Source organism: Pristis pectinata, chromosome 16, assembly GCF_009764475.1.
Source record: "Pristis pectinata isolate sPriPec2 chromosome 16, sPriPec2.1.pri, whole genome shotgun sequence".
NCBI lineage: Eukaryota > Metazoa > Chordata > Chondrichthyes > Rhinopristiformes > Pristidae > Pristis > Pristis pectinata.
Genome location: NC_067420.1, coordinates 25,946,814 through 25,958,876, shown reverse-complemented (window position 1 = coordinate 25,958,876; position 12,063 = coordinate 25,946,814). Strand labels below are relative to the sequence as shown.

Below are 12,063 nucleotides of genomic sequence, written 5' to 3'. Positions count from 1 at the left end.
TGGTTTTATCATGTTCCATGTTCACAGTAAAGGTTCTTCAACTGCAATTTGCATTAAAACTTTATCATGGTATGTTTTATGCTACTGCATGATTCCAGCAGAAAGCATTATGATGGAAGTATAGCCTACAAAATAATATATCTTTAATGAAGTTTACTTGCTTTTTTTAGTACAGCACTCTTCACATATCTTCTGATGTAATCATTGTCCTTGTAAGCCAGAATTAAATGACTTGTGCAGATGTCATGTTTAACTATTTGTATTATTTGAGTTAATTGATTGGAGCTTCTAAATACATAAGCAATAACCACATGGTTGCTTAAGCAATTTGTCATTAGGCACATTATAGGTTTAGACAACAATACATTGAAATTAGAGGGAATGCAGCAGTGTAAAAGTCAGTCAAGACAATATTTTTTCAAAAGCACGATCAGCATAATATTACTAGCTAGTGGGTCATCATGACATTATTATTTCAACATGAAATAATGTTTTAATGGCAGAACTAAGGAAGACAATTTCCATCTAGCAGTTGGAAATAATTTTAGGGGGATTTGAATGCCAAGAAATGTTGCAGAAAAAAATTATTAGAATGACTTTCCAGGGATGAGGGATTTCAGTTACAAGGATGTACTAGGGGTTCTGGGACTCTTCCCCTTCGAGCAGAGAAGGTCAAGAGGAAACTTGACTATTTTTTTCAAAATCTTGAAGTATTTACATGGAATGAATAGAGAGAAAATGTTCCCATTAATGGAGATGCCAAGGGTAAGAACACAAGCTTAAAGTAATTGGAGTAAGATCCAGGGGTGATAATGGTTCAAAACTGTTTAATGCTGTGAGTAATTATTAGCCAGGGTGCACTGCCCAAAAGTGTGGTGAATGCTGATTCAATTGTGTTTTGTAAAGGGGCTAAATAAGGGACTGACCAAAATGCTATACAAAGAACTAGCATAAAGTCAGTAGCCTCCTGTGCTGTTACAATCTTATGGTTGTTCTCTATAAATGCTGACCTTGTTGCAATGGCCATATACTGTGGAAAAAAATTATAGTTAAAAAAAAGTTTCAGCACTTCGGAAACAACTTTAATTCCTAAAGTCAAAAACATGCAAGCTTTTCCAGTGATATATTCCATCCTTAAATAATATGCTTTCTTCCACATCAGAAGAAATATACGAATGATGAAGTTACATTGGAGTTTTATTGTTTACCTGTCCTTTTGATCACTTGATGGAAATGGAACAGGTGTTGATCTTGCTTACTGTTAGAATATATAAGCAATATCTGTGACCCAGTGGTCTAGTTGAGATTGGAAGCAAGTTCTCTGAGCTGTAAGCTTAAAAAATATCATGCCTTATCTTCACATTTACCCTCTCCACTCCCACTGTCAAAGGCAAGGAATGCTGTTGAAATGCAATTTCACATTCAGTGATGGACCTCCCTTTAGTTTCACAAACAGTCAATCTTCATGTGGTTTGGAAAGTTAATATCCAGTGGTTACTCAGCAGTAGATGTTTATCACAGTCAACTCACTGAGAGATTAAGTACATTGTCATCTGCAAGAACCACTACACTCTAAACAAGTCTGACCCAAGTATATGCAGCATGTTAATGCTCTTAAATATTTTGTAATTTGAGATTAGCAGTCTGTTTCAGATTGATTTCAAACCACATCCTTGTGCATCAAGAAACACTGCCAATATCATCACGAAAAAAAATTACTTTTATTTTTGGAATTGCTGTGTGTATTTTTGTTTATTTTTTGGATGTCTGAGGAAATATAAATCATGTACAAACATACACTATTTAAATTTACGAAACCAACAGGGTTGAGTTAACCAACTATAACTGTAATAATCATAAAATTATGTTCCAAGTCTGTATAAATTTCAAGAAAACCATGTAATGTGCTGTGAGTTGTGTTCCAGAAAAACAGGTTTAAAATAAAATATACGGAGTGAGAGAAAGCAAACTGGCATACATGTAGTCTTTTTGCCACCACCATAAATATTTAAGCTGTTTTGTGAAAACCAAGGAATGAAATGCTTAATAGTGTCAATAATAATTCTAAGAATTATTGTCACCCAATTGTAGAACTTGCAAGGAGGAAAGCTTATTTGTAGATTTTAAGCATTCTCTAAAATAAAGGTGGTGTGCAATTTAGCAATATTAAGTGTGCACTCGCTAGAATTTTTTTGTTTCAATTGAGATCTTTTTAAAGAAAAATACAATTTCCAAAAGAAGAGTAACCCAGTGATAAAATTATCATTACCAGTTTAGTCATTTAACATCTTCTATGCTTTAATAAATGATATCTCTGCAAATGTATTCCTGAGAGGAGGCATGTATCAACCTAGACTGACTCACTTAAAGGGAAAATTACCAACAATTATTCATATAGTTATTGAAGTGACAAGCCCATACTGGCTGAGCACTTTGTCAGCAAAAAAGAAAACTAAATGATATTTGGATGTAGAACTAAACTGTAATAAAAGAGGTTATGTGTGTATAATCAGGAAGCAACTACAATTATTGAAATAAATTATACAACTAGTTATGAAAGTTACACCAACCTTCTACAATACTTATTAGATTTAACCCTTTCTAAGCTAGTGAAGTCCTAAGATCTCTTGCCCAAAGGCAAATAACATTGTGTCTATTTCCCACCTGATAATAACTTTTAACCTTTGTGGGGAGTGGGGGGGTGGGGCGGGGGGTGTCTGTGTGTGTGTGGGATCTGAAGTTATGGTCATGGTTGAGAATAAAGAATAGTTGGCTCCCAAATTTGTGAACTGAATAAACCAAATCCTGTTTCATCATTGAAAAGTCGTACTGGATTTTCTTAATTTTGTTATACTTTTGTTATTGTCTCTAAGTAAGTACAATTTTTGAAGGAAAATTACCTGTTGATATTGTCACACAACTATCTGCTCCATTTTTGTAGTGCTTTTTCTGTCTATTTTAAATGAGGGATCAATTGATTTGTAATAGGTTAATATCTAGGCAAAGAGAAAGCAGCTGGAAATGGCTAATGGAGATCTCAATGGGAACATACAACTTATTAAATCTTCATCATTTGATAAGACTGCAGTGAACTTATACATCAACTCTCCTGTCCTAATCCATTTATCCTTTGATACCGCCAAACATCTGTTGTGAATATACTCAACGACTGAGGGACAATGGTCAATTTGGACAGAGAATTCCAAACATTCCCAATCATCTGAAAAAACAAATATCTCTTCATCACATTACCAAATATTCAGCCTCTTGGCCTGAAAATGAGTCCTTGTGTGCTCTCCTCAGCTTACTTACATTGCCATTTGGCATTAAACTTGTCGAGTCTTCCATGAATTTTAAGCATTTTAAGGAGATCACCTAAACTTAGGGGAATTTTGGCCAATTCAACTTAATCTCTCCTTATTGGAAGTCTTCTCATCCCAGGATGTCAAAAGCTATTCACGGCTATGTTTAACAATCCTCTCTGAATTCTTTAAGAAGCTATATTCCCTAATTTTCCCATTTGGCAAATACTTTAGAAAAGTGTGTCTTGAGATACCACATGGGAGAACTATGGAATTTTTAATTAAATATGACAAGCTGAACTAAAAGTTGTTTGATAAGGAGAAAATTATAGGAGTTAAAACCAGTTTTCAATCCTAGGAATTGTTGTGCTATCCAGCAAGGTTTCTCCTGAGACCATCACTGAGCACTAAATATATTTTGAATACTGGCCTAGATGAGTGCTATTGAAATGTCAATAAAAGAGGAGTTACTTCTTTAGTAGATTAAAGAAAGTTGCAAAGAAAAATTGCTGATATTGGAGGAATGGACTAGAAATGAAGTTATGGAACTCAAAATGTGCATGAGGTGATGCATTTTTTAAAATAATTTTCTCGTACTCTGACTAGAAGTCAATTCAATGCCATACAATAAAAGTATTTTGAAGTACAATTTCTCAGAGCTGAAAGAATCATTTAAAAGAAATCCCTAAATGAGTTCTGGATTTTATTGCAAAAGGTTAGATAGAAGTCAAAAAAGATGAAGTTTCATAAACCATAATATGTCCTTAGAACACTGCTTGAAATCCTTTTATTCTTCTTCTTCGTATATCTGGGATCCTGGGATCAAGGATGGCTTATTTCCACTCTGGTTCTTTGGGTCCTGAGGTCACTGATGAGCCGATGTGGGAACAACAGATTCTTCCGCAGGTGGGACAGGAGATGCCTAACAGAGTGGGCGGGAGGGTAGTTTGGAAGCTAATTCACTCCTTTCACCACTTAGACTGGATTCTACGTGCTCCTGAGGCTTGAACTCCAGGTTCTCAGTGACACCCTGAATACTCTTTGAGCAATTGTAGACTGGGGATTCTCTGTGCAGTGACTCAGCACCAGAGGAAAGGTATTGTGAGGTCAAGGAGCGTGGATTGGGGGAAATGCATCTACTCTTGAATAGGCTGGGGTGATGTGATACAAAATGGAGAGAATTCATCTATGGTAAAGAAAAATTTTCCATCACCCAGAACTGTGCAGCTGTGGAATTCTCTCCTATGGTTAGTGCTTGAGACAACAATTATGTGAATATTCAAGACTAGATTGGAGATATGGGAACAGGATGGACTAATCTGATTGTTCGTCTGCACGGAAGGTAAATGATCTTGAGCCAAAGGACCAATTTTCGTACATATATTTCAATGTTTACATTAAAAGCGCGGGCAATGTTATCTAACACCACGTGCTGAAACCAAACAAGACCTTGATAGAAACAGTCAGCGGGTCAGTCAGTGAAGAAAACAAACACCTTCACATTTCAGGTATGTGCCCTTCATCAAAAAGGTATTGCAAATAAGCAAGTTAAAATGGAACCGAACAAGCAGAAGACGTGAGTGAATCACAGGGCCAAAGAATGACCTTAAGGTCGGGCAGAAACGACAGTAGCATGAGAAATTTGGAAGCACGGTGTGGTGAATCAAAGAGCGAACAGATATACAAGGAAACAATAACAGATGGGGGAATGACAGGTGAGAGAAAACGAAGGATGTAAAATGGGGCCAAGGCAAAGGCAAAGGCGGCCAAGGTGCAGAGCATCTCACCAGCCTGGTGTTCATAGGTACTTTTGTTTCAAAACACATCATATTTTGTTTTATTTTCCGGGTGTTAATAGTACCAGAACCTTTACGCTACTGGTGTAAATTTGGAGGGTAACTGTGCAAACTCCAGGCGATGTAAAATAATGCCCGCAAGTTTGCCTGAAATCCCTGAATGCAGTGATTTGCGCGGTTTCCGCATACCAGCCGCTGACATTTGAAAACTGGTTCCACCTGTATTGTTACCGACTGCAGGAAGTTCGGAGGACCATCCCCCAAAAGTCTACTAGATACAGCCTGGAGTTTGAAACATTTCTCCAGGTAGGAATCTGGATGGTTGGACTATTGTTTTGGCAGCCCTTTGTTAACAGAAAACACCCAAGTCATCGTTGCAGCAGTTTCATGGAAATCGCAATAAGGCTGGTGAGTGAGAGGGTGCGTGTGTGATGGAAGAGACCTTGCGGGGCTGTCTCCCCTGTCTGCGGGGGCTGTGGGATCGCATCTGGCCCGAAGCCCCAACTTCGGACCCCGTCCAAAGCCGGCGACAGGTCGCTGTTATCTCGGGTCCCTACCTGCAGTCGAAGGTCCCGGCGAGCCCGGCTCCTGCCTTGCCCCCCGAGCCTGGACCCGTCTACGCTGCTTTGTACGACTTCGAGGCCAGGACCCCAGAGGAGTTGTCGCTGAGAAAGGGAGAGAAACTGAGGGTCATCCGGGATGAGGGAGACTACTTATTTGCGCAGAAAGCCACCGGTTCCAAAGCGGCTGCAGTCCGGGGCTTGGTCCCTACCAATTATGTGAAAGTAATCCAGGAAAACCTTGCAAAAGAGCCGTGAGTAATTTTATTGTCAAATTCACCATGTGCTGCTGCCGGAGCACTTATTGGTAAGGATGTGCAACTTCTGAAAGAAATAAAGTTATTAAGAATGAACGCTTTCCTTTTAGTAGAGGGAGGACTTTGGATTCAACCCTTGCACAGTAGCCTGAAATGTCTTGAGTATTTGTTATCCAGGGCCTAACATTTTGCGGAATTTGGGCCGTAAGGTGAGCCCCACCCCCCATCTCTGTGGTGAATTCCACCTTAATGTCTCTACACATGGCTCGGCGTGTCATGATAGCTGTGATGAATAAGCCTTAGGGCTGCGTTGATGACCTACCTGGATAAAAGTTCTTACACTATTTTGTAAGTACAGTGTGCCCACATTTCTTATGAACTCTGTTATCTGCGTCAACTGCAGCCAAGTCCATTCACCGGTCATACTTGTGTTTGCCGGTCAACACTCCTCCGACTTAGCTCTGTGTCTCCTTCAGCCCTATCACCCGCCGAGACACCCGTACTTATCTCATTCTGGCCTCTTGATCACCCCCGAATTAAATCCCTTCACCTTTGGCAGCTGAGTCTTCAACTGCCAAGGTCCTGAGCACAGGAATTCTTTAAACAATCTCCCCTGTAAGAACATAGGACAAAGGAATCAGGAGTTGGCCGGCCAGGCCCCGGGACTGCTCCACCAATCAGTGAGAACTTGGCTGATGCAGGCTTGGGGTCCAGACCACTTCCCCACACCCCGCCACTCCCTGGTAGTTTAAATGTCTGTCAGTTTTTGTCTTGAATATACTCAATGACTCTGACCCCAAATCTCCGTGGTGTAGAGAATTCTAAAGATTTATGATTCTCTGAGAGAAGAAATTCTTCATCTGAAAAATTCAAACACTTATTCTGAAATTATGCTCCTTGTTTCTGGAGAAAACGTCCTCTCTGCATCCATTCTACTGATCGCCCTCAAAGTCTTATGTTTCCATAAAGTCACCTCTCCTTTTTCTGTACTTCACTGTGAATAACCTGCTCTTTCAGCAGTGCCTTCATCCCAGAAAGCAACCCCTAGTGAACCTTCTGTACACTGCATCCAATGCACATTCTTCCTCAGATATGGAGACCAAAACTCCATACTCAGGGGGAATCCTCACCGGTGCTCTGTAAAGTTATATCAACCTATACCTTCTTTTATACTCCATATCCCTTGCAATGAAGGCCAACATTTCATTTGTCTTCCTAATTACTTGCTGTGCCTACGAGCTAATGTTTTGTACTTCATGTACTGAGACTCCAGATCCCCCTTGAGTCAAAACACCTTGTCGTCTCACTTTGTGTAATGAATAACTTGTTTCTTCATTCCTGCTTCCAAAGTGGAGAACATTTTCCCACATTATACTCTATCCGTCAATTTCCTACCCATTCCCTAACCCATCTATATGTCTTTGTGTCCTCCTCACAACTTGCTAACACACCCAGTTTTGTATCTCTACCTCACTGTCTATCTGAGTCTTTACTTCTCATGTTTAAAACACTCCTTGAAAGCTTTTGGTCATCACATATTCTGTGGTCTGGTCTCAGATTTTGTTTGCTATCATTGCTGTGAAATATCTTGGAACATTTTACTATGTTAAGGATGCTATGTGCATATAAGTTGTAATGGCTTAGAATTTTAGAAATTTGTGACATAGGGGAGACTATTCTTCTGTTATGTATGTTTCATGCTCAAGGCCTGCCCAACATATTGGGAACAGATTTTTTGCATACCAAAAAATTGATGTTTTATCAATTACTGAAACTATTCCAGATAGAAATTGACAGACATTTAAACCACAAGGGAGTTGAGGGGTATGGGGAAAGTGGTATGGAGCCCAAGACTGCATCAGTCAACTATTTTCTGTTTCTATGAATGCATTTTTGTAGAATAGGTACATCAACTTAAAACTGAAAGGTTTTCCTAAATGGAAGTTCTTAAACCTGTTGTAATTAAAGAGCATGAATGATGGTAAAGAATGTAAAATATATTGTGTGAGTTTGGTGCTTTCATTTAACCACCGTTTGCTTAAATAAATTTATGCTCATTTTATATTAGAGCATTTGTTGTGAAATTCCCAGGAAGTTTGTATGTGATATACATTGAATAGTGGTCTTTCCCAGGAATCAGTGTTAGGGGGCCATTACTTTTTTGATTTCTATTAATGGTGAAGACTTAGAGATGCAAGCTAAAATTTGTTGATGTTACAAGATGTGGCTGTATTATGAACAGTGAAGAGGATCGTGATAAATCGCAGCAGCTTATTAACAGTCTGTTGTCATGGGCAGATGCATGGCAGGTGAAGTTTAATGTGGAGAAATGTGAGGTAATGCAATTTGGTAGGAAGAATGGGGCAACATAGAATAAAGGAGGAGGAGGACATGGAGGTATGGGGACACAAATTATTGAAAGTGGCAGGCAAACAATTTGAGAAAGCAGTTAATAAGACTTGCAAAGTTTGAGGTTTCATAAACATAATTTAAGAGCAATAAGAACTTGAGAAAATAGGAGCAGGAGTAGGCCACTCAGCTACTCAAGCCTGCCCTGCCATTCAATATGATCATGGCTGATCTACTCCAGGCTTCGTCTTGTCCGTGCCGGCACCCCATGGCCATTTGTTCCCTGATCTTTCAAAAATGTATCTACTTCCTATTTAAGTGCCTCCAATGATCTAGCCACAGACTATAAAAGGGAAGTTATACAGAATCTTGATAAAACATTGATCCAACCTCAACTGTTTTCAGTATTGGCCTCAATATTATAGGAAGGATTTGAGGAGGATCCAGAAATGGTTTGCAAGAACGTTTCCTGAGATTAGGGACTACAGTTACACAGATAGATTAGATAGGCTGGGACTGTTTTCCTCAGAGAAGAGAAGAATTGAGGGAAGATTATAAAGGATATACAATAGTAAGGTCTAGAGAGTGGAAATCTGTTGATGGAGAGGTTGAGGTCCACAGGTATGAAAGACCTTTTGTTAAAATGCAGCATGTGGTTGGAATCTGGAATGCACTGCCTGCAGATGTAGTGAAACCGGTTTCCATTGTGGTCTTCAAGAGAGGATTGAGTAAGTAAATGATGAGATATGATAAGTAAAGATTTACGGGGCGATGGAGAAAGGGTTATGGGGTGGAACTAGAGAGTTGCTCTGGTAAAGAGCATGGATTGAATGGCTTTCTTCTGTGTCAGAATCATCCCACGATTCAATGATCAATCCTAAATATTTGTATTTTTTTATATTTCAAATTTGAGGTACCTGTAGTTTCAAAATAAAAACCTCAGCCAAAGGGAAGCATTAAGAATACCGGCACTAGTCTCCAGGTCGCTGAGTTTGTCATGGGTCTCATATTTGTCGTCCTGTCCTATGTCCCCAATCCTTGAACCATCTAATAACGTGAACAGTTCTAGCATTAATGTATTGTCAACACTTTCATCTGCACCTAATTTTGTGGAGGAATATTGCAGAGATTAATCTGCTGTTTTCCATAACAATCATCCTGATTGAGATTAGCAACTAGGTGCCAGTTTGAGAGTTGAAAAGTTCCCCCATCAAGGTTGAGACAGTACACTTCCAGGTAATCAGTCTGGACTAAAGTCAAGATTAGATTCTTGGTTAAAGAATGTTTGGATTACCCCTCATAAATGCCTAACAATGAAGATGTGCTAATCAATGCAGAACAGATTTTGTCCAAATGGCAGACGTAAAATTTATCTGTTTTTGAACATGCTGCTCCAGAAACTGAGTAACCTTGAAATCTCTTTAAAACAGTTCCCCTTTAAGATTTTCATAGCCCACTCCTTTTTCTATGTTTCTTACTAAATCCTGGGCACTGAATTTCATTTCAAAAATAAAATTATCATAGCATTATAAGCATAACATTTAAAATACTGTCCAGTTGTAAAGTTAATTTTTCCCCATATAAAGCAGAACACCGTATAAGCTATTGTGCTAAGTGATAAGCCATTTGGAAATGGCAATTTCAGGTCAGTGGTAAGCATAATCAATAAAGGAATTATTTTGTTGTTCAAAGGTACAGCATCCTTTTCGCTCTGTGAACAATGGCAAGTGCAATGTTGCTTTTCCAATATGTGAGGATATCCTAATAACATAGATGGGAAAAAAACAAACAACTTACAACAAGTGATTTGTTATCTCTGAGACCTGCTCAGGAAATAGCATTTTCATTGCACTCATGTCTCTTACATAGATTATTGTAGAACTTTATTGGATGTGTTTATGTTACACTTCATTGAATGAATGACGATAATTAAGTTTGGGTTAGAAATTCTATCATGTAGTGCAATTTTTTTTGATCATAACAAAATGCAGTTGGTTATTTGCTGCATGGTATTCATGGAATGGGAAACTTCTTCAGGATCTTCCACCAATATGCACAATTCCACATGGAGATATCTACATGTGCCCTGTGCTGTCAAATGGCATGCAGGACATGCTTTGATGTCACTAGGGAAAAATTCCTTTGCACGTGCAAGCCTGCAGATGGTAAGAAGCACATGTGTAGAAGTAGATTTTCACAAGACAAGCAGGCCTGCTTCTTTAAAGCAGCCCAGCCTGATTACAACCATGGCTGTTGATTCTAGTTCTTGTATTATACCATAGGATTTGTACTTACCCCTCACTTTAACACTCCCTCACTCCACTACAAATGTCCTTTGAGACGCCCATCACCATTCCACTACAAATACCACTAATTCAAGGACCCCAACCTGTCCTGACCTATCGTATCCCAAACTTCACACAGGTGACCCCCACCACTCCTGATGCCCTGATCCAACCTTCAAAGTCCACCCATGACTGAAGAGTGCAAATAGGAAAGAAACATTCACAAGAATACGACAAGGAAAATATCAGATCCAAGTGTTTCAAGACTGTATACTTGAAGTATTATATGTTTTTACTTCAAATTTCAAAAAAATGCAGCAATTTTCTTTTTACTTGACTTTACCCACCACTTCTGATGTTAAAACAACACGGTTGGGTCAGGTTAGGATGGTGCATTGGTAGTTCCAAATCTGTTGCTAGAAGGGCAGGGTCAGGAAAGCAATTGGTCCAATAACAGGAGCATGAAAGGCACAAGCGTTGATGGCTTTGGAGTCTGAGGGGAGGTGCAAAGTGGATTAAAAACTTAATGGCGACCTACCTGATAAAGGATCCAGAAATCAAACTCTATGGTGCTGGAGCAGGTAAGCAGCTCCCCTTTACATTGCACAGCAGGCCTACCTACCTTGTGAAGGCTATTTCTTTGTGAGTGACATATGGACCATTCACACACAGAATGTGCCTGGTGTATTGCACATCTGTTCACCTCTGTGCAGAGACACCTCATACGCAGAGAAGACCCAGAACCAAATTGGTGTTCTAAGTGTAGCACGTATTAAGTACCTGATTGCGTTTGGCTATCAGATATTAGAGTAGTGCAAAGACATTTCTAGCCTTGCTGTTTTTTCCTTTTTGAATTTTCCCTGATTACTCCAGAGATAGTAATACAAAATGTTTTATTTTGGTTTGTGAATGTAGAATCAATAAAGAAATTATATTCACATTTTCCAAAGCGATTATTCCTTGGAATTAGTCATCAAATTGCAGCTATAACTACCAATCACCAGAGTTGCCCCAATTATATGTAATTTTCAGCACCTCCAGCTAAAATGGTAATAAGTAGCTGTAGGATAAAAGCAACTGGTATGTTCTCTCATAATGGAGAGGCCAAAATGCAATTTCTACTAAATATCTTAAAAATTCAGGTAATATATGTCTAAACTATTGACAGTGTTAATCCTGAGCAGTGTGTCAGATTTAATGACACTAAGCGAGAAATCAGGCTGAGTAGTCCCCACATTTTAGGAGTTAATCAATATCTTAAAAGGATAAGACCGAGGTTTCAGATGCATGCATACAATTCTGAGGGGAAATCTGGAGGATATACTCTGGGCAGGGTGCAGAGCAGGTAGGTTATGATGTTAAATCAGAAAGCAACACTGATTTGATGCCAGTGCCACTATTTTGTAATCCCATACCTCAGCATGCAGTCTTTGAACTTTGCACAGCTGAGCAGTCATTCAGGAATACCTCTTCCACTGTTACTAAAAAATATCATTGAAGATTTATTTGTAGGT

General features: G+C 39.1%; 1 protein-coding gene across 1 annotated transcript in view; it reads left to right on the top strand.

Annotated features, from left to right (window-relative positions):
• Positions 1-5,251: 5,251 nt before the first annotated feature.
• The window catches only part of LOC127578885 (tyrosine-protein kinase Srms-like), a 40,399-nt gene continuing 33,587 nt past the window's right edge, over positions 5,252-12,063 (top strand). Inside the window, exon 1 of the mRNA XM_052031422.1 lies at positions 5,252-5,912. Coding sequence (XP_051887382.1) covers positions 5,530-5,912 — 383 coding nt within the window. The 5' untranslated portion in view covers positions 5,252-5,529. The remainder of the gene's footprint in view (positions 5,913-12,063) is intronic.